General features: G+C 41.9%; 1 protein-coding gene across 4 annotated transcripts in view; it reads left to right on the top strand.

The window, feature by feature from the left end:
- The window catches only part of APAF1 (apoptotic peptidase activating factor 1), a 91,655-nt gene that overhangs the window by 35,612 nt on the left and 35,788 nt on the right, over positions 1–20,255 (top strand). For all 4 annotated transcript variants that reach the window (XM_047788218.1, XM_047788217.1, XM_047788216.1 and 1 more), the window contains 4 exons: positions 1,108–1,233; positions 3,539–3,670; positions 9,807–9,932; positions 19,246–19,407. In XM_047788218.1, the coding sequence (XP_047644174.1) occupies positions 1,108–1,233; positions 3,539–3,670; positions 9,807–9,932; positions 19,246–19,407 (546 nt within the window). The remainder of the gene's footprint in view (positions 1–1,107; positions 1,234–3,538; positions 3,671–9,806; positions 9,933–19,245; positions 19,408–20,255) is intronic.

Here is a 20,255-nt window from a genome sequence, read left to right as displayed (position 1 = left end):
AGTTCCATAAAAAGAAAAAAAAAAGGGGGGGGCATAAGGACTGCATACTGTGAACAGGCTCTGATTAAAAAACAGTGAGTAAGGAGTTCCCATCGTGGCTCAGTGGTTAACGAAACTGACTGGGAACCATGAGGTTGCGGGTTCAATCTCTGGCCTTGCTCAGTGGGTTAAGGATCTGGTGTTGCCGTGAGCTGTGGCGTAGGTCACAGACGTGGCTCGGATCCTATGTTGCTGTGGCTGTGCGGCCCCAGAAAAGGCAAAAAGACAAACAAAAAAAACAGTGATTAAGTAAAATATCTGTTTTATCACAGACTCAGGTATTTCTGACTGTAAGTAGGAATTGGACTAAATTATTTCCTAAGGTACTTGAAGAAATTTTCTTTTAATTTTTCATTTTCAGAAAACATGAATGAGTGCTTTTCTTTAAATTGTTTTTTATCTTTTGATTTTGAGGGAAACAAAAAAATAATTAGTTAAAACATTTACATTCAATGGAGTTCCCGTCGTGGCGCAGTGGTTAACGAATCCGACTAGAAACCATGAGGTTGCGGGTTTGGTCCCTGCCTTTGCTCAGTGGGTTAACGATCCGGCGTTGCCGTGAGCTGTGGTGTAGGTTGCAGACGCGGCTCGGATCCTGCGTTGCTGTGGCTCTGGCATAGGCCGGTGGCTACAGCTCCGATTCGACCCCTAGCCTGGGAACCTCCATATGCCGCGGGAGCGGCCCAAAGAAATAGCAAAAAGACAAAAAAAAAAAAAAAGAATTGAAGCTAGTGGTGTAGGTCACAGCTGTGGCTCGGATTCGATACCTGGCCTGGGAACTTCTATATGCTATGGGTGGGGCCGTGAAAAAACAAAACAAAACAGGAAAACCCCAGTGGCTACACTGTCAGTTTTCTTTATCGATATTACAGGCAGTTAACAATGGTTGCTTGCCTGTGTTAAGGCGTACAGATTCTGACAGAAATTCTGATTTTTGCAGTGGTATTGCCAAGGTTCATTTCTATTGCAAAATAGCAGTGATTAAGATCTTTTAAAGAAATATTTTTATTGACTGATAATTCATGGTTAAGCAGTTATAGTAAAAAGATTTTACTGTTGCTTGTGCAGGTGTTCAAAGCTGAAACAGGAGAAAAACTTCTAGAAATCAAGGCTCACGAGGATGAAGTGCTTTGCTGTGCATTCTCTGCAGATGACAGATTTATAGCAACCTGCTCAGTGGACAAAAAAGTGAAGGTAGGGGACTATTTTTCTCTTGAGTTGTGACCACCACAAAATTTTCTTTTTCTGTAATAGAGGTACTAGGGAAGGAAAGGGTTAAAGGACTCTTGTCTGTTGATTGATTAACTTGAGGCAATCCAGTTTTTATCCATTATAAATTAATGGTATCTAAAATTTTAAATTTTTATTTATTTATTTGGTCTTTTTGGGGCCACACCTGCAGCATATGGAGGTTCCCAGGCTAGGGGTAGAATCGGAGCTGTAGCTGCTGGCCTACACCATAGCCATAGCAACTCGGGATCTGAGACGTGTCTGCGACCTACACCACAGCTCATGGCAATGCCGGATCCTTAACCCACTGAGCAAGGCCAGGGATTGAACCTGTGTCCTTATGGATACTAGTCAGATTTGTTTCTGCTGAGCCATGACAGGAACTCCTAAAATTTTTAATTTTTAAGCACCAACGAAAATACCTAGGTCGATTAGCCTATGATATTTACAAGGCAGATTCGAATAAAAATTTGCTTTTCATTTATTGAGAGGTCTTTGAGCGCCTGTGGTTAGAATTGTCGCTGCACACAACTATCATCTGAGATCAGTTTCTGTTGTAAAAGATATCATTTGTGGAATGCAACCTAGATGTTATGAACTGGCTTAAACCAGATGGATAAATATACTAACAATCAGGTTACTAGTCTAAAAAGTAGATAGAGGAAAAAAAAAACCCACAGGGTAATTTTTATCTTTGTTAATTAATCTTTTTTGTTCTTGTCCCTAAATTTGGCTGTTAGCCAGAGCACTTGATGGAATTTAAGAGAAACTGAAGTCTAGGGGGATGTTTTCTTTGTTGAGTGGAGGGGAAACCTCATTTTAGGCTTTTTTCAAAAGAGATTGTGGGAGTTCCCATCGTGGCTCAGTGGTAACAAACCCGACTAGTATCCATGAGGATGCGGTTCTCTCCCTGGCTTTACTCAGTGGATTAAGGATCCGACATTGCTATGAGCTGTTGTGTAGGCTGGCAGCTACAGCTCCAATTTAACCCCTAGCCTGGGAACTTCCATATGCCATGGGTGCGGCTCTAAAAAAAGAAAAAAAGAGATTTGGAATCTGGCTAGGTGGGGTGGGTCTTAGTGGACCTGGAAGCAAGAAAGTTGGCTTGGGAGTGTTCCTAGAGTTTGCACCTACTTTCAGGAGGGCATTGAAGTGTCCAGACTAGATTGAGACCTTGGAAAAATCTACTTCTTGATAATTTGAATTCTCTATGTGCCTTTACAACCAACTACTTGCTTGACTTTGTAGCCTCCACCTGGGTCAGAGTGGGAGTTGGCCACTCTGTGCTGTTCCAGAGTCAGACCTATGTGGCTTAAGTTTGCTTGTAAGAACTCAAAATTTAAAGCAAGAGGCAGAAATAATTATTAAAGCAGTTTAAAATAAAGTCTTTGCACCTCTGGGGAGTGCTTTGATAAGATAAAAAGAAAATGCTGTGGGAGGGACATTAATACCTCTAAAGTCCAAAGACCAGTGAAGATTCATCAGGGAATTTATTTCTTTTGTCTGTTTGATAAAGCAGACTACTTAGTTGTCTTCCGTAGTAACTAGGGAGATGATTCCTTTTTGTTGAGAACATAACACTGCATGAGGCTTGATACTACACACTTTCTTAAATTACATTATGAGTTTTGCACTACAGATTGCGAGATAATTATTGATCCCTTCTTACAGATGAGGAAGCAGGTTCAGAGATGAAGTCATTTGTCATTAGTTAATAACTAATGGAGCCAGGGTTGAAAGCTCGGTTTCCCTCAGGATCTAAAGCGTTTCCCCCCCCCCCCCACTGAACTGCCTGCCTTTACTTATTTATTAGTGCTTTGATGTCAGTAGGACGCTTATCAAGTTACATTTATCAAGTTCTTTATGTCATTTGACACTATACGTTGTGTAGGACAGGTGCAGGTATCACCCTTTCACAGAGGGGACTGAGATGCAGGAAAATTAAGGACCTGACTAAGAACCTCTCTACTGCTGTCATTCATGTGAACATGGGCAATCCTGTCCTTGAAAAATGGAATGTTTTCGTGAGATTCTAATTATGCCAGAAAAAGACACATGTATAGCTTTGCAGGTAATTGAAAAAAAGATCCTGGCAAAATGCTGACATATTTTAGGGAAAGGGGAGGTATTCATTAGCATGATGTCTGCCTGGGGGAAACTGGCAGCCAGGATGGGTCACATCTGCAGAAGAGCTCACATTTACTTGGCCTCCTTGTTTTCCCTTTGAGAAAAGGAGTAATGTATGTTTTATTTCCTCTGTTCTCTTTAGATTTGGAATTCTGTGACCGGGGAACTGGTACAAAGCTATGATGAGCACTCAGAGCAAGTCAACTGCTGCCACTTCACCAACAACAGTAATCACCTTCTCTTAGCCACTGGCTCAAGTGACTACTTCCTCAAAGTAAGTATGGACAATGAGAATTATGTAGATAAATTTGACACATCAAAACATCTCCTTAGATTTTTTTCATGTAGTGTGTTAACCAGGGATCTTTTGGTTCCAGGGATAGCCATTTTCATCTTAGCTTAAGCAACAACAACAACCACAAAAAATATATTGGCTCTTATAATTGAAAACTCTAGGAGGAGCGTGGGTTCAGGCATAGCTGATTACAGGTGCCTAAACTACGTTCTTGAGCTCTGACTCCCTCTCCATCTCTAGACTGTTTCCCTTTTTGTTGGTTCAAGCATAGTCTCTCTGTGTGGCAGGAAATACGACTATCCTTAGCTCTGGGCTTACATGGATATTACAACTCATAATCACAGAAGAAGGGAAACTTGCTTTTTCTCAGATCTTTAATTTTCCTGTAGAGAAAACCCTGGTTTGGGTTCCATGTGCTTTGCTGAATATCCCTAGAGATCAGTAGGATGGAACCCTCTGATTGACCAAGAGTCTCAAGTTTAGCCATGTAGAAATGGGACAGATGGACGAGGTCAGCTCCACTTGAATTATAAGTGGGGCTTGATTCAGAAGAGAAGGTCTGGCGTTCCCGTTGTGGCGCAGGGGAAATGAACCTGACAAGTATCCAGAAGATCGAGGCTTTGATCATCCCTGGCCTTGCTCAGTGGGTCAAGGATCCACTGTTGCTGTGGCTGTGATGTAGGCCGGCAGCTGCAGCTGCAATTCGACCCTTAGTCTGGGAACCTCCATATGCCACAAGTGTGGCCCTAAAAGGCAGAAACACCCCCTCCCCCCCAAAAAAGAGAAATTTTGTTATTAGAAAGAGCAGGGGGAAAAAGGTACTGATAAGAACACAATTTTTTTAAACCAAACTAAAACCAAAAATAGATATCTGTCCCATATATGTTTGATGTTTTATAATTAAACCTATAAAAGATTGGAGTTCCTCTTATGGCTTAGTGGGTTAGACTAGTATCCATGGGGATGCAGATTAGATCCCTGGCCTTGATCATTGGGTTAAGGAGCTGACATGGCCATGAGCTGCGGATAAGAAAATGTATGCAGAAGCTCAGTGTGTAAACAGATGAAGCCCCTTGCTCTGGTCGACGTGTGGGTATGGGCCTGCGTTTCTCCTCTCTCTTGTTCCCTCTCTTACTCCTCCCAACCTCACTAGTGCCTTTCAAGCATGCTTATGGAATCTCTAATAGGGCATTAGGGATCACGATTTGAAAATTTGAAAAACACCAGATTGGATCAAAATAAGAGTAATGTAGTAACAAAATTGTCTCGGAGGTCCGGTCGTGGCTTCGTGGAAAGGAATCTGACTAGTATCCATGGGGATGCAGGTTTGATCCTGACCTTGCTCAGTAGGTTAAGGACCTGGCATTGCCGTGAGCTGTGGTGTAGGTCACAGACTTGGCTCAGATCCTGCATTGTTGTGGCTGTGGTGTAGGCCAGTAGCTACAGCTCTGATTTTGCCTCTGTCCTGGGATCCTGGGAACTTCCATATGCTGTGGGTTGAGCCCTAAAAAGACCAAAAAAAAAAAAAAAAGAAAGAAAAAGTTTATTAAAAATTATCTCACAATTTTTTTTGTTTTTAAGAAATTTTGCATTATTGTATTTTTTTTAAATTTAAAACAATTTTAGTGATTTTAATTTTTTCCATTATAGTTGGTTTCCAGTATTCTGTCAATTTTCTTTTTCTACTGTACAGCAAAGTGGCCCAGTCACACACACATGTATACACTGTTTTTCTCACATTATCCTCCATCATGCTCCATCACAGTGACTAGATACAGTTCCCAGTGCTCTACAGTAGGATCTCACTGCTTATCCACTCCAAGTGCATTAGTTTGCATCTATTTTATCTCACAATTATAGCTCCCTTTTACTCAGAAAAACTTTACCCTGTTGAATAAACCTACCTGAAAAAATTAGACTTTATATTATTTATAAATAATTTTAAAAATTGAGGTATAGTTGTACAGTGTTAAGTTACAGGTGTAAGATATAGTGATGCACAACTTTTTAAAATGATTAATCCTTTGGCTCATGAAAGATCCTGGGCCAGGGATTGAACCTGTGCCACAGCAGCAGCCTGGGCCGCTGCATTGACAACACCTGCTCCACCACAAGAGAACTCCACTTGTAGCTTTTTTTCTATGTAATAAACGTGTACCTCTTAATCACCTACCTGTATACTGCCCCTCCTCTCCCCCTCTCCCCACTATTAACCACTAGTCTGTTCCCTGTATCTGGGAGTCTGCTGCTTTTTTCTTACGTGGACTAGTTTGTTGTATTTTTTAGATTCCACATGTAAGTGATGTCATACAGTATTTCTCTTTTTGTTATGACCACACCTGCGGCATGACATACTTTATTTTTTATTTTTCAATTTCCTTTTTAAGGAGGAAAAAACAGCTTTTATTGCTTTGCCTGGCAAAGGAGGCCACAGCAGGCTAATGCCTTAAAAACTATGTCCTCCATTGGGGAAGAATTGTGAGGTGTTTTAGAGTAACAAGGAGAAAAACAGGGTTCTGGACAAGAATAGGGGTGGACAAGGAGGCTTCTATGCGTTCTTTCTCTGGGGGAGGGGGACCTTTAGGCATTGAGGTTGGTGTCATGAAACCTCAGCGTGACCCTGGTGATTTTCTGGGTTATCGTAGCTCGATCTTTCTGAAGTTTAGGTTCTTTATGTCTCAGCGCAGAAGAAATTTAGTGAAAGGCAAAGCGATAGGTAAGAAGTAGACAAAGTGTGGGCTGTCTCAAAAGGAAACAGGTGAGAGGCCTGGCATAACTTACTTTAAAATGAACTTTATCAGTCAGTGCTTCTCAAGACGGAAAGCTAATTTTTTGATATAGCTATACAATAAATATTTAGGAATTTTTTTTTTTCTTTTTATGGCCACACCTGAGGCACATGGAAGTTCCCTGGGCCGGGGTTGAGTCAGAGCTTCAGTTGAGGACTGTGCCACAGCCACAGCAACCCCAGATCTGAGCCATGTCTGCGACCTATGCCAAAGCTTGTGGCAATGCTAGATCCTTAACTTACTGAGCAAGGCCAGGGATTGAACCTGCATTCTCACAGAGACAGCATCAGGTCCTTAACCTGCTGAGCCACAGCAGGAACTCCTTATGAGTAACTTTTTTTTTTTTTTTTTGTCTTTTTGTTGTTGTTGTTGCTATTTCTTGGGCCGCTCCCGGGGCATATGGAGGTTCCCAGGCTAGGGGTCGAATTAGAGCTGTAGCCCCCAGCCTACGCCAGAGCCACAGCAACTCGGGATCCGAGCCGCGTCTGCAACCTACACCACAGCTCATGGCAACACCGGATCGTCAATCCACTGAGCAAGGGCAGGGACCGAACCCGCAACCTCATGGTTCCTAGTCGGATTCGTTAACCACTGCGCCACGACGGGAACTCCATGAGTAACTTTTGATGTTAGTTTTTAACATTTTGTGGGATAAGGAAGTTTATATTTCCTCCTTTTAGATAAAGACAGAATTCTCTAAGACGTGGCAAGGGGTTTTTGGTTGGTCAGCAGTTTAAATTAAGGACCAGTTTTCCTTTAAGACCTGTTGTTCCGCATCTGTGTTTCTATCAGAGCTCTTAGAACTTACTGCTTGTGCGTTTTGAACCGAGAGAAGCCAATGAAAAGATGTAAACCTGAAGCTGCCCTTGTGTAACGTGCCCTCTCTGCAGAACTGCATTAATCTAAGACTGGGATAAAGGAGCCGAGGATGGGGATGGGCCTGAAGAACAGGACCTGTGTCACTTACTGATCATTTCCAAAGGATTTTTACCAAGATTAATATTGGGAGAGAATGATTTCTTCTTCAGTGTTTAATCTAGTTAGCGTGCATCACCAGAGATGCTTATAGACCCTTTGCACAATTTTTTTTCTTATTTTGTGGCCACACCCGAGGCTCATGGAAATTCCCAGACGAGAGATTGAAACCGAGTCGCAGCTGCGAGCTATGCTGCAGCTGTGGCAAAGCCAGATCCTTTAACCCACCATGCCAGGCTGGGAATCAAACCTCCATCTCTGCAGCGACCTGAGCCTCTGCAGTCGGGTTCTTAACCCACTGTGCCATGGTGGGAACGCCCCTTTTTATATTTTTTATACTTTTCAAACATATCCCAAAGGATAGAGAATAATAATGAACCCCTGTTGTGTCCATTGTCTAGCTTCAGCAATTATCAACATTTTACTAATCTTTTTTCTGACACCACCTCCCACTTTTTGGGACTAGAACATTTTATAGCAAATCCCAGATACCATGTGCTTTCACCTAGAATACTCCAGCATGCATCCCGAGGTCTAAAACATAAATACCATTCCATTTATCATACCTTACATAATAAACAATAATTTGATAATATACCTTGTTCATGTTTATTTTTCCTTATTAGTTATAAAACATATATATATATATTTTTTCTTTTTAAATTTTAATGGCCTCACCCTTGGATTGAATCTGAGTAGTAGCTGCAACCTATTGCTTGGCAATGCTGGATCTTTTAACCTACTGCACTAGGCCAGGGAACCTGCACTTTCCCACTGAGCCGCTGTAGTTAGATTCTTTTTTTTTTCCCCTTTTTAGGGCCAAACCTGCATACGGAATTTCCGAGGCTAGGGGTCAAATTGGAGCTGCAGTTCCCGGCCATAGCCACAGCAATGCCAGATCCAAGCCACATCTGCGACCTACACCACAGCTCATGGCCGATGCCAGATCTTTAACCCACTGAGTGAGACCAGGGATCAAATCCACATCCTCATGGATACCAGTTGGGTTCTTAACCCATTGAGCCACAACGGGAACTCTTGTAGTAGGATTCTTAACCACTGCAAAGAGTGGGAACTCCTCAAAAACATATCTTTCTACCATAGATTTATTGGAGTCAGAATTCCAAATTTCAAATGGCATGTGGTTGATATGTCTCTTAAATCTCTCTCTCTCTTTTTTTTTTTTTGCTTTTTAGGGCTGTACCTGCAGCATATGGAAGTTCCCAGGCTAGGGGTCAAACCAGAGCTACAGCTGCTGGCCTACACCACAGCCATAGCAAGAACAGCATGTCTGAGTACCACACCTCAGTTCACAGCAATGCTGGATCCTCAACCCACTGAGCAGGGCCAGGGATTGAACCCACATCCTCACGAATTCTAGTCAGATTCGTTACCACTGAGCCACAATGGGAACTTCTCTTAAATTTCTTTTATTCTATAAAAGTTGCCCTCCCGTCTGCCTCTTATTTTATGCCATTGGTATTTTAGAGGAAGTGAGTCATATATTCTGTCCCACATTCTGGATTTGGGTTATTGCTTCTGGAAGGGTAGTTTTACTTGCTCTTCTAATCCCTTATATTTACTGTCAAATGTGTTTATCTTTTTTTTTTTTTTTTGGCATTTCTTGGGCCGCTCCCGTGGCATATGGAGGTTCCCAGGCTAGGGGTCTAATCGGAGCTGTAGCCACCAGCCTATGCCAGAGGCACAGCAACGCAGGATCCGAGCTGCGTCTGCAACCTACATCATAGCTCACAGCAACGCCGGATCTTTCGTTAACCCACTGAGCAAGGGCAGGGACCGAACCCGCAACCTCATGGTTCCTAGTCGGATTCGTTAACCACTGCGCCACGACGGGAACTCCAAATGTGTTTATCTTTGATATAAATATCAAAGATTTTTTTTGAATCATTTTTTAGAGTGTTAATAGATTTTAGCCTAGGTTTGCATAGAGAAATCTTAGAAATGGTCAATTTTTAAAATTGGATAACCTAGCATCTAAAAAAATTGGGGGCAGTTTATTTTACCTGTTATTTCTTACAGAGCTGAGTGAAATGATTTCAGACTACTTTGTTAAAATGAATGGTAATTGTTAGCTCTTTATTTAGTGCTCAGACTGGAGCCTAGGTAAGCCTTCAAGTTCCTTAGTAGATTTAGGTGCTGATCTAAGCGCCCCATTACTTGTTAATCCCAGTTTCACCCTTGTGTTCGAGAGCTCTGTCAAACTGTGAATTCAGCGTCTTCCTATAACTGAAGAAGACTTAATTGGGAGGGAAGGAAAAACTTTACCTGATTTCTAACTTTTATCCAGTCAGTGCTAGTTTTTCAGTTACCTTTTTATCTTTCTCAAATAGCTCTGGGATCTGAATCAAAAAGAATGTCGAAATACCATGTTTGGTCATACAAATTCAGTCAGTCACTGCCGATTTTCACCAGATGATAAGCTTTTGGCTAGTTGTTCAGCTGATGGAACATTAAAGGTATGCTATTTTTCATTGTTAAAATGGGTTGTATATAATTAGATTTTCGTATGATTGGGTTATGGAAATAGGTTTTTGTTCTTCACGTACCTGCAGGAAGATTATCTTCCTTCAGTTTCCAGGAGCATATGTCCTATAACTGTAATTGCTTGTCATCACGATTATTTGTTAATGGTTACTGTCTTATACTTTAAAGTTCATATAATTTGAATTCTTAAATTTTTTTTTTGTCTCTTTTATGGCTGTACCCATGGCATGTGGAGGTTCCCAGGCTAGGGGTCCATTTGGAACTGTAGCCACTACCTACACCACAGCCACAGCACTGTGGGATCCGAGCTGCTTCTGCAACCTACACCACAGCTCATGGCAATGCTGGATCCTTAACCCCCTGAGTGAGACCAGGGATTGAACCCGAAACCTCATGGTTCCTGGTCGGGTTCGTTAACCACTGAGCCACAACGGGAACTCTGAATTCTTAATTTTTAAGCATATATTTCATCTATAGTTTCATAAACTTTTTTGAGATCTATGGGATCAAATTTGTAAAGGGCCTGATTTTATTTATCATTCATTTATCCTGTTTTTATGTTATTTTATGCCTGTTTTTGAGAATCATATGGGTGAAAGCTCAGCTATGGAAAAAAGCTTATTTAGCCTCCTAAAATTACAGCCTTTAAAAAAATTAAATTCTTCCTTAAATCTCCACCATATTTCTCAATAAGATCCTAATGCCGGTTTCTTTTTCTTTTTTTTTTAAAGCTTTTTATTAACTTATTTTTTTCCCCTCTGTACAGCAAGGGGATCAAGTTATCCTTACATGTATACATTTTTTTTCCCCCACCCTTTGTTCTGTTGCAATATGAGTATCTAGACATAGTTCTCAATGCTACTCAGTAAAATCGATGATAATGCTGGTTTCTTGTTCTGGTCTCCTGTTTACTGAGTCTCCTTTTTTCCTTTGGTGTTAAGTCCAGTCCATCTTTGGAGTTCCATGGTGGCTCAGCAGGTTAAGGATCTGGTGTTGTCGCTGCTGTGGCTGGGGTTGCTGCCTCGGCCTGAGTTTGATCTCTGGCTCCGGAAGTTTTGCATGCCAAAGTGTGGCCAGAAAAAAAAAGTCCAGTCCATCTTTGACTTCTTCATCTCTTGGTCTATCTTTTCTCCTCCCATCCTGTGGTGTTTGCTGTGGTTCATGTCGTCATCCCCTCATGTGTGGCGGCAGCCTTCTAAGATAAACTTTTGGAGTTCCTGTTGTGGCGCAGCAGAAACGAATCCAACTAGTATCCATGAGGATATGGGTTCGATCCCTGGCCTCGCTTAGTGGGTCAGGGATATGGCATTGCTGTGAGCTCTGGTGTAGGTCAAAGATGAGGCTTGGATCCTGCATTATTGTAGCTGTGATATAAGCAGGCAGCTGTAGCTCCAGTTCAACCCCTAGCTTGAGAACTTGGGTATGCCGCAGGTGGGGCCCTAAAAAGCAAAAACAAAAACAACCCCCCCCCCAAAAAAAAAACCCTTTTTATCCCTCTTTCTTCTAATACATAGCTGTTGGAGTAGCTCTCTACCTGTTTTCACCTTGCCATTTTTTAGCTGGAACGTAAAAGTACCATGTTCTAAATTGTGGTAGACCCAGGCTCATCAGGCACACCTCTAAGACTCTTCACATTCCATCATTCTGCTATGCCTCTCTTTCTCTCCAATACATTGATTGTCACATCTGGGCAGGGTAATTTTGGGGGCTTATTTCAGCTACTGTCCCCTTTTCATTAGTCTGTCTTGGATTTTTTTTTTTTTTGCCTCCAATTCACTTCATTATGGTTTTTATTATTATCTTTTTTTTTTTTTTTTTTAACTTTTTAACCACTGCACCCTCAGCATGTGGAGGTTCCCAGGCTAGGGGTCCAATCAGAACTACAGCTGCTGGCCTGTGCCACAGCCACACCAGATCTGAGCCCTGTCTCGTGGCAATGCCAGATCCTTAACCCACTGAACTAGGCCAGGGATTGAACCCGCAACCTCATGGTTCCTAGTCGGATTCATTTTCTCTGTGCCACTATGGGAATTCCTTCTTCTTTATAGTTTTTAAAGACCCTCAAAACTTTATAAATTTAGAAAGTAAATTTAAAGCCTTCTTCAGAAAGTGTTTTCTTATCCATCCATCTTGTTCTAAGAATGGATATGCATATCTACCTATATTCCTGCGTCTCTCTCTATAGATAGATATATCTTGGTCTTCTGATTTCCACTTCTAAATGTGTTGTACTGTTCACTTCAGTCATTTTCACGTGTCTTCTGTTTCTTTGATAAGGTCGAATATAGGTTTATGATCCGTAGAGACCTTGTCATCTTCTTGTCGTATCTCTCTGAAGTTCATTGTGTGCATTTGTGCTCACAACATGTGCTTAGTAAATTTTCTTGGCATGTACCTCTTCCAGGGAAGTACTTCAACACTTTGGGCTCTGTTTTGTTCATTAGAATCTGAAGAGAAGGGAGTTCCCATTGTGGCTGAGCAGTAACAAACCCGACTAGTGTCCATGAGGACGTGGGTTCTATCCCTGGCCTTGCTTAGTGGGTTAAAGATCCAGCATTGCTGTGAGCTGTGGTGTAGGTCACCGACGGGGCTCCGATCCAGCGTTCCTGTGGCTGTGGCATAGGCTGGCAGCTACAGCTCTGGTTTGACCCCTCACCTGGGAACTTCCATATGCCGCAGGTGTGGCCCTAAAAAAAAAAGGCAAAAAAAAAAAAGCTTCAGGGAAGTAGGTTTGTTAATGCTACTAGGTGACTCCTAAGTTACAGCAGGGTAGACTCTTGTGAGGCTGATCCTCTGATCGAATCCTTGATCTCTCTCTCTGCTGACTGAGGAGAACTCATTTTTGTAAAAGTTACTTCAGGGAGTCTTGGAATTCTTGAAAGAATTCTACTTTATTGAATTGCCTATCATTTGGTAGATAGGGGGAGCGTTCTTTGAATATTCAGGTCAACAGATTTGGCCTCTGTGGTAGGTTCTCTCCAAATACCAAGTATCTGTCTCTTCTCTGAGGTGCTCCAAATCGGAGGAGATTCTGCAGGGGCGAGGTGAAGACAACTCTTTTCTTTTGGGTTGTTTCCCACATTCCACAGATGTTCTTGGGCCTTTATAAAACCAAAAGTGAAGCATGATAAAACCGAAAAGTGAAGAACCTGTGATTTTTCCTTGGTGGTGTTTTCCTGTGAAATAGTCATTCTGTTTTTCTTTTTGACTAGACCTTTGTGACTAGACTCCTGAAGTTACCTGTACTTGTTGTCTCCACGTCCTGACTAACCCGTTCACTACTTACTCCTTTTTTTTAGTCTGGGCCTGTCTTTCCTGCATTACCTTGAGGAGAAAAATCCAGTTGTATTTCGTTTTCCTTCTTTTTCTTGTAAAATCCAATGCTCTTTGGATGGGTGTGAAATCCGGTATTTTTCTTTATCTAATCCTTATTTTTTTGCTGCATCGCATCCCCTGTGGACCACCCACGTTTCCTTTATGAAACTCTCCACATTCGACATCAGTGTTTTCTTCTTTCTTCTTCTGTCCCTTGAAAGCTTTCTTTTTCCTGCCCACTAAAATATGGCTATTCCTCAAGCATGTAATCTTTCTTTTTTTTGTCTTTTTAGGGCCGCACTCACGGCATACGGAGGTGCCCAGGCTAGGGGTCGAATTGGAGCTGTAGCCACCGGCCTACGCCAGAGCCACAGCAACGCCGGATCCAAGCCCTGGCTGTGACCTACACCACAGCTCACAGCAATGCTGGATCCTGAACCCACTGAGCGAGGGCAGGGATTGAACCCGTGTCCTCATGGATGCTAGTCGGGTTTGTTAACCGTTGAGCCATGACGGGAACTCCCTGAAGCATGTCATCTTGACTGCCACCTCCATGACCTCCTTCCATCCCGGTTCAGCTGGTTTCATGGCTTCAGCTCTCCTCCCTTCTGTAGGTGACTTTCAGATGTGCTCTCTCCAGTCCTCATTTCTCTGGTGTGCTTGTGCATCCTTAACTGCCTTCTCATCGTTGTCACTTAGGTAATACACTGCATCTCAGACTCTGTGCTGCACCCTGAACTCCTCCTTGTTTTCTTCTCCAAACTGCCCTACTGTTTGTGGTTCCTGTATGTTTCATGATTTTAATTAGGTCATTATTCTGGATTTACGTCTTCGTGACTGACCACAGTGGAGCCATGTAGTGTGTGATGATTTTTTTTACTCTTTCTCATACAACTTTTTGTTTGCTTTGGGATTAAATGTGTTGTACATTTAACATTGTAGTTTTGTTTTTTCATTTGCTTGTTCTTTAAATGCACCTATCACTAGTTCATCTTCAAACTATCTCTTGTTTAAGTTGTTTCTTAAAGAATTTAAACTTATCAGGTATTTGATACCTTCTATTTTCTTAGAAATAACTTTCTCGGAGGGTTCTGTCTTGCATCATTATGATTGGAGATACTATTCCTAGTGTTCAGCTGCCTTTACTATCTTCCTGGGAATTCCCTTTGCTTTTCTCTCGAGTTGAAACCCTTGTTTCCTGGATTTCTTGGCTTACTCTCTCAGCTTAGAGGAAAATCCCTAGCTTTCTAAGAAAGAATCCTTGGGAGGTAAATTTTGGTGATCTTCTCTGTCTATAAGTGTCTTATTCTAGCTTCATACTTAATTGATACAGAAGGAAATGATTCTTCTTTAGAATTTTGGAGACATTGCTCCCTTGTCGTCTAGCTTCCAAAGTTTTTCTTGAGATTTTGAAGCCATTCTGATTCATATGTAATCTGTTTTCCTGTCTTGACACTTAAGAATGTTTTAAAATTTTGCATGATAACATGCCTTGGTGTGGGTTTGTCTTCATTTATTGTGCTTGGCACTTGGTAACTCTTTCAGTTTGGAAATTCATATCCTTTAATTACTTGATTTATTAATTACTTGATTTATTCTCCTCTAGCTTCTTTTAATTATTTGATTTATTCTCCTTTAGCTTCCCTTCCTGAAATGTCTGTCTGCTTTGGATATTTCTTACTTTTCTCTCTTTTCTTCATCCTTTTGTCTTATTTTTGGAAGATTTATTTAGGTTAATTTTCCATTCCTTCTATTGTGTTTTTAATTTCTGCTGTCATTTTTAAGTACCCATTCTTATGATCATTTTCCTTTTTGATGTTACTCTATTCCTGTTTTGTGGATGCAGTATCTTTTTTTGGTGGGTATTATTAATTTTTTTTTGAGTTTTTAATATCCTTTTATAGCTGCTATATTTTATGTTTGTTGGGTTTGGTTTCTGTCTGCATTTTATAGCTAAATCTTAGTAGCCTTGGATAATTTGCTCATGCTTAGGAATGCAGCACCAAAAAACTGTTGGAAATTGTGAACTTATTTACCGAGAGTTTCCCTGTAGGGTTATCTGGCTGTCATTTTTTCATGATGAACTTCTGATGTCAGACTCTAGATCTTTTGTCTTGATCTGGTAGGGCATTCAGAGAAAAATCTTCAGCCTCCTTCCTGTAAGGTATAAGTCTGGTAGGCAGGTTTTGCGAAGATGTCTAGGCAGAGATCTTAACACTTGGAACATAGACTTTCTCTTAAAGTCCCTATTTTCAGAATGGCAACCCTGCTTTCAACTGCACTGGGTGTAGATTAACCCTGTTTTCCTCAGCCAGAGTGGGGCACAGCAGCCTGGATGGCAGAGTAGGGGCGGGGATTTCGAGGGACTTTGAGTGATTACTCCTTAGTTAGCTCAGTCTAAGGTACCAGACACAGCACTTCCTGAGCCTTTCAGGACTTCTGTGGTGTGAACTGGGCTACTTCTTGGCTTTTCCCACTATCGGATCAGGATTCAGTTTTTAGGGGTCTCCTTATGACTTGTTTCTCTTCTTTCTAGCCTTTCCAGTTTTGTTACTGTTAAATTTCTTCCCTTCTCCTTCACCTTGTGAATTATGCCTAGGGAGAAAAATTCTCTTTATTATTGTTTTACCTGGGTTTTGAGAGGGTGTGGAGATAAATATATATGTTCTCTCTGCAGAGCCCTAGGTCTTTGAGTAATGCTGTTGTCTCTGCTCCCCTGAAACATGGGAATAATCTGTCTTTTCACTTAAAATGTATTTATTGATCATTTATCGAGTACTTACCATGTGCCAGATTCTGTACTGGTCATTTGGTTTTTAGACACTAAAAAAAAAGTAATTCCTGGCCTGGAGTGGTTGAGGATCTAGCTGGGAAGGAAGATAAGTGCACAGACAAAGAGGCAAATGACACAAGTGTGTGGAAGGGACTCAGAGCAGGCGAGGCTCCCTGGGGAAGCGTGCAGGCCCTGCCGCTGCACCCTCACTGCTCTTGTTCTCCCTTTGCATCGTCCATGCTTCCCCATTTTGCACTGTAGCTTCTGCTGACCCCTCAGCCTAGACTCAAGGCCCTCGAGTGTTTCTCTTGTCTTTTTGGTAGTGAAATTGTGTCCGTCTAAAGTTGTATCTCAAGTCCTCTATCTTCAGAGAGGAGAGTGAGGTGGTCCTTTCTGCAAAAAGTGTTCCCTCAAGCCCACAGCCTTCCCGCTGTGCTTTATCTTTTCTTCTCATATGACACGTCTGACTTCGCCCGTGTAAGTCACTTACGTGCTTGCCTCACCTCCTTTTCTGGCCTATAAACTCCGAGAGTAGTGTCTTTATCGGATTCATTTATATCATCTCAAAGGGACTGGCATAGTGGTGCATAAATGTGTTCAAGGTGATAGGCCTTTGCTGTGTCCCTTCAAATTGAAGTAAGATTTCTCCAAACTCAAAAGAAAAAAAATTTTTAACAGTCTTCAGGGACAGCATTTGATTTCATGCGTGAGTATCAAAATGTGATTGTAGAGCACAGCACACTAGCAGCAGGGGACAGACTTTATTGCACTCTTGGTGAGAACTGCCGTGTTTGTGGCAGCTTTCCCACGGTGCTATTAAGCCAATAATGTTGGCTGGTTCGCACTGATACAGTGACAGGTAGTAAGCAGAGGTCCTGCAAAATGATGCCGGATAACAGCATTTCAAGGTCAAAGTCTTCGAAAGATTTTATCTTCCGAGAGGATGAAGAACAGTAAAATTATTCCTGCTCCAAATGGCTCTGTAAATTTAAGCGTTTTGTAGCATATCCTGTGGATAAGCACATGGTTTTCAGGCCCTGATGATAAACTGCTTCAAAATGCAAGTTTTATTTAAAAATTGCCATTTAAACCACACAAGGGCCAGGATGCAAAGGAACCCTGGGTATAGTGCAGTGACTTGCTCACAATGAAATGCTGGTATTTATTGGTCCCTTGATAGGTGGTAGGAGATAAAATCATTTGGTCTACGTGCAGAAGATGTGGTTTAGGCAGATGTAGGGAAATTGGGTTGTGGTTTAGTTTTATTTTTCTTTCTTTCTTTTTTTAATACAATGACTTTTATTTGTTTGTTTATTTTTTCCATTATAACTGGTTTACAGTATTTTTCTTTCTTGAATCCAGGCAATGGTTGCTTTCTTTTTCGTATTAAGAAGGAAGCCGAGTGTGATTTCTCATATAACCTGGCTGATGGCACTGAAGCTTCTGGCACTGATGTTCAGATTTTTTCTTTTTTCTTTCTTTTTTTTAGGGTCGCACCCGTGGCATATGGAGGTACCTAGGCTGGGGGTGGAATTGGAGCTGTAGCTTCTGGCCTACGCCATAGCCACAGCCACAGCAACTGGACCCAAGCTATGTCTGCGACCTACATCACACCTCATGGCAATGCCAGATCCTTAACCCACTGAGCAAGGCCAGAGGTTGAACCTGAATCCTCATGGATACTAGTCGAGTTTGTTATTGCTGAGGCACGACGGGAACTCCTTTTTTTCTCTTTAGTGTCAAGGAGGGCCAGCTGTTTTAGATGTCTCTTTTGCTTCATCCAAGTTATCCATAGATGTTGCAAGGAGAAAGGTTTTGGTTTTGGCTGTATTTCTAGTGTTTAATGCTTCCTCAAACTCGAGAGAGATTTAAATGTGTGCCTGGCCAGTCAAATTGGGTTTTGACCTTGGAGCTATGCTTTGGAAACTTGAGTTAAAGCCCAAGAAGCAGCTTTTTTTTAAAAAAAAAAAAAACTTTGTCCTTGGCCGACCCTTGGTCTGTGCATGGCAGTCATTATCATTCTGTGAAGCTGGGATACTGCTCAAGGCCCAGGGTGGTGGTGAGGATGGATCTTTTTTTTGGTCTTTTTAGGGCTGCACCTGTGGCATATGGAGGTTCCCAGGCTAGGGGTTGAATCAGAGCTGTAGCTTCCAGCCTTCACCACAGCCACAGCCACAGCAATGCCAGATCTGAGCTGCGTCTGTGACCTGCACTACAGCTTAAGGCAATGCTGGATCCTTGACCCACTGAACGAGGCCAGGGATCAAACCCGTGTCCTCATGGATACTAGTTGGTTTCAGTTCCCACCACGGGAACTCCCAAGATGGATCTTCTTGAAGGCCTTTGTCTTTGGGGTTGCTCAGGTGGCTCTCCTAGTGAGGAAGGTTTAGTCTTTAGGCATCCCATTCCTAGGATCCAGTTGTTTGAGGGCCCTCTCTGGCCCCACCAAGCGTACAAGGTGTCATGCTTCCATTCAGCATATTCTTTATTTTCTGTTTTCAGGGACTTCCTGTGTCTCTGGATGCTCTGCTAGGTTATAACCCGGCTTGGACTGGGTCCTGTGTAGTGTCTGTGCTGTGCATACAGTAGATGTGAAGCAAACTTCACGCCTGGCACAGCAGAGGGCAGCAGTGGCAAGTTGTGGGTCTCTTCGTCACATCTTCTTTCTCGATTCCATGCTCATCCTTGCTGTCAACACCTCATCTTTAGCTTCCTCCACAGCACGCAGGGCTCTTTTAACATTTTATATAGCTTTACATTCTGCATTTTTGGCAGTGCTTTTAGCTTTTTTTCTTTTTAGGAAGGTGCTGAATGAAACCGGAGTATTTGATTTAAAAGCCTTATGTGCACACTGAGATATATGGAATGATTGGCCAATGGGCACCTGCTCTATGGCAGAGGGAACTCTACCCAGTATTTCTTGATGATCTATGTGGGAAAAGAATCTGAAAGAGAATGGATGTGTGTGCATGTATAACTTGATCTCATTGTGGTACAGCAGAGAAGATCACAGCATTGTAAATCAGCTATACTTCAATAAAACTTTGAAAAATGAAAGAAGACATTAGGCATAATTAAACATAATTCCTTAGATGAAGTGAGTAATATGTGTGGTGTTTAATCAGGGTAGATTTCTAGAGATGTGAGTTGATATTAAAACAAACTTCAGATTTTTTTGTTTGTTTTGTAATTTGAAGCTTTGGGATGTGAAGTCAGCAAATGAGAGGAAAAGCATTAATGTGAAGCAGTTCTTCCTAAATTCAGAGGAGTCTCAAGAGGATATGGAAGTGATGGTGAAATGCTGTTCGTGGTCAGCTGACGGTGCCAGCCTAGTGGTGGCAGCAAAAAATAAAGTCCTGGTAAGTACCAGTGCTTTAGAAAGCCAAGTTAAGTCTGTTCTAAAGACAGTGGAAACAGCTGTTGATTTTTGCATTTTATTGGTATAACGTATAGCTGAATGGTTTTGAGCAGACACCCTGACTCCTCATCGTTCTCAGAACTGTGCTTCAGGGGGTGTCCTTAGGCCTTGTGAGAAAAGGTCTCCCTGGTCACGCAGGTTTGGGAAATGCTGTGTGTTACTTTCCCTGTTAAAGGTACTGCAGTGTGTGCCAACCTGTTTAAGCCTCCGGAAGTCCCGAGATAAAGAAAACAACTGGTATTTCTCAGACTTACCTAAAACATGATGGAATGTTGTCTGCATCACTGTTCCCCCCCCCCCGCAATTTGGGATACATTGGTTTAGGTGATTTTCAAAGTCCTTTCTTACCCCTAAAATGTTATGATACGGTGACTGGTAGAAATGCTTATCAGTAACTGAAGTAGACTGTGAAATTTCTGTGAAATAAATAAGATACACAAAAGAAGGTAAATGACAAGGAAATGCCTTCCTCTTTTTTTCAATTCTAATAATAGTTGACATTCGTGGTGGTCACACATGCAATTTCAACACTGAACAGTTTCAGTGTTCTCACATGTAATTTCTTTTGATGTAAATATCCAAGGGACGCAGCAGATTGCGGTAGCCTGGGATCATAATGAGGCAGCTGAGGTTCAAAGCAGCCAAACAATGTGTCCAAAGCCACACAGTGATTCAGAGAACCATGTTTTCTGATTTATGACCCGGTGCCAGTCCATTCTAATGGTGATTTGAAAGACTTGAATAAGAGATGTTACAGGTTTATTTTCAGCTTTACTGAGGTATAATTGA

This window comes from Phacochoerus africanus, chromosome 7 (genome assembly GCF_016906955.1).
Source record: "Phacochoerus africanus isolate WHEZ1 chromosome 7, ROS_Pafr_v1, whole genome shotgun sequence".
NCBI classification, from domain to species: domain Eukaryota; kingdom Metazoa; phylum Chordata; class Mammalia; order Artiodactyla; family Suidae; genus Phacochoerus; species Phacochoerus africanus.
This window is presented reverse-complemented; position numbering and strand designations above follow the sequence as displayed.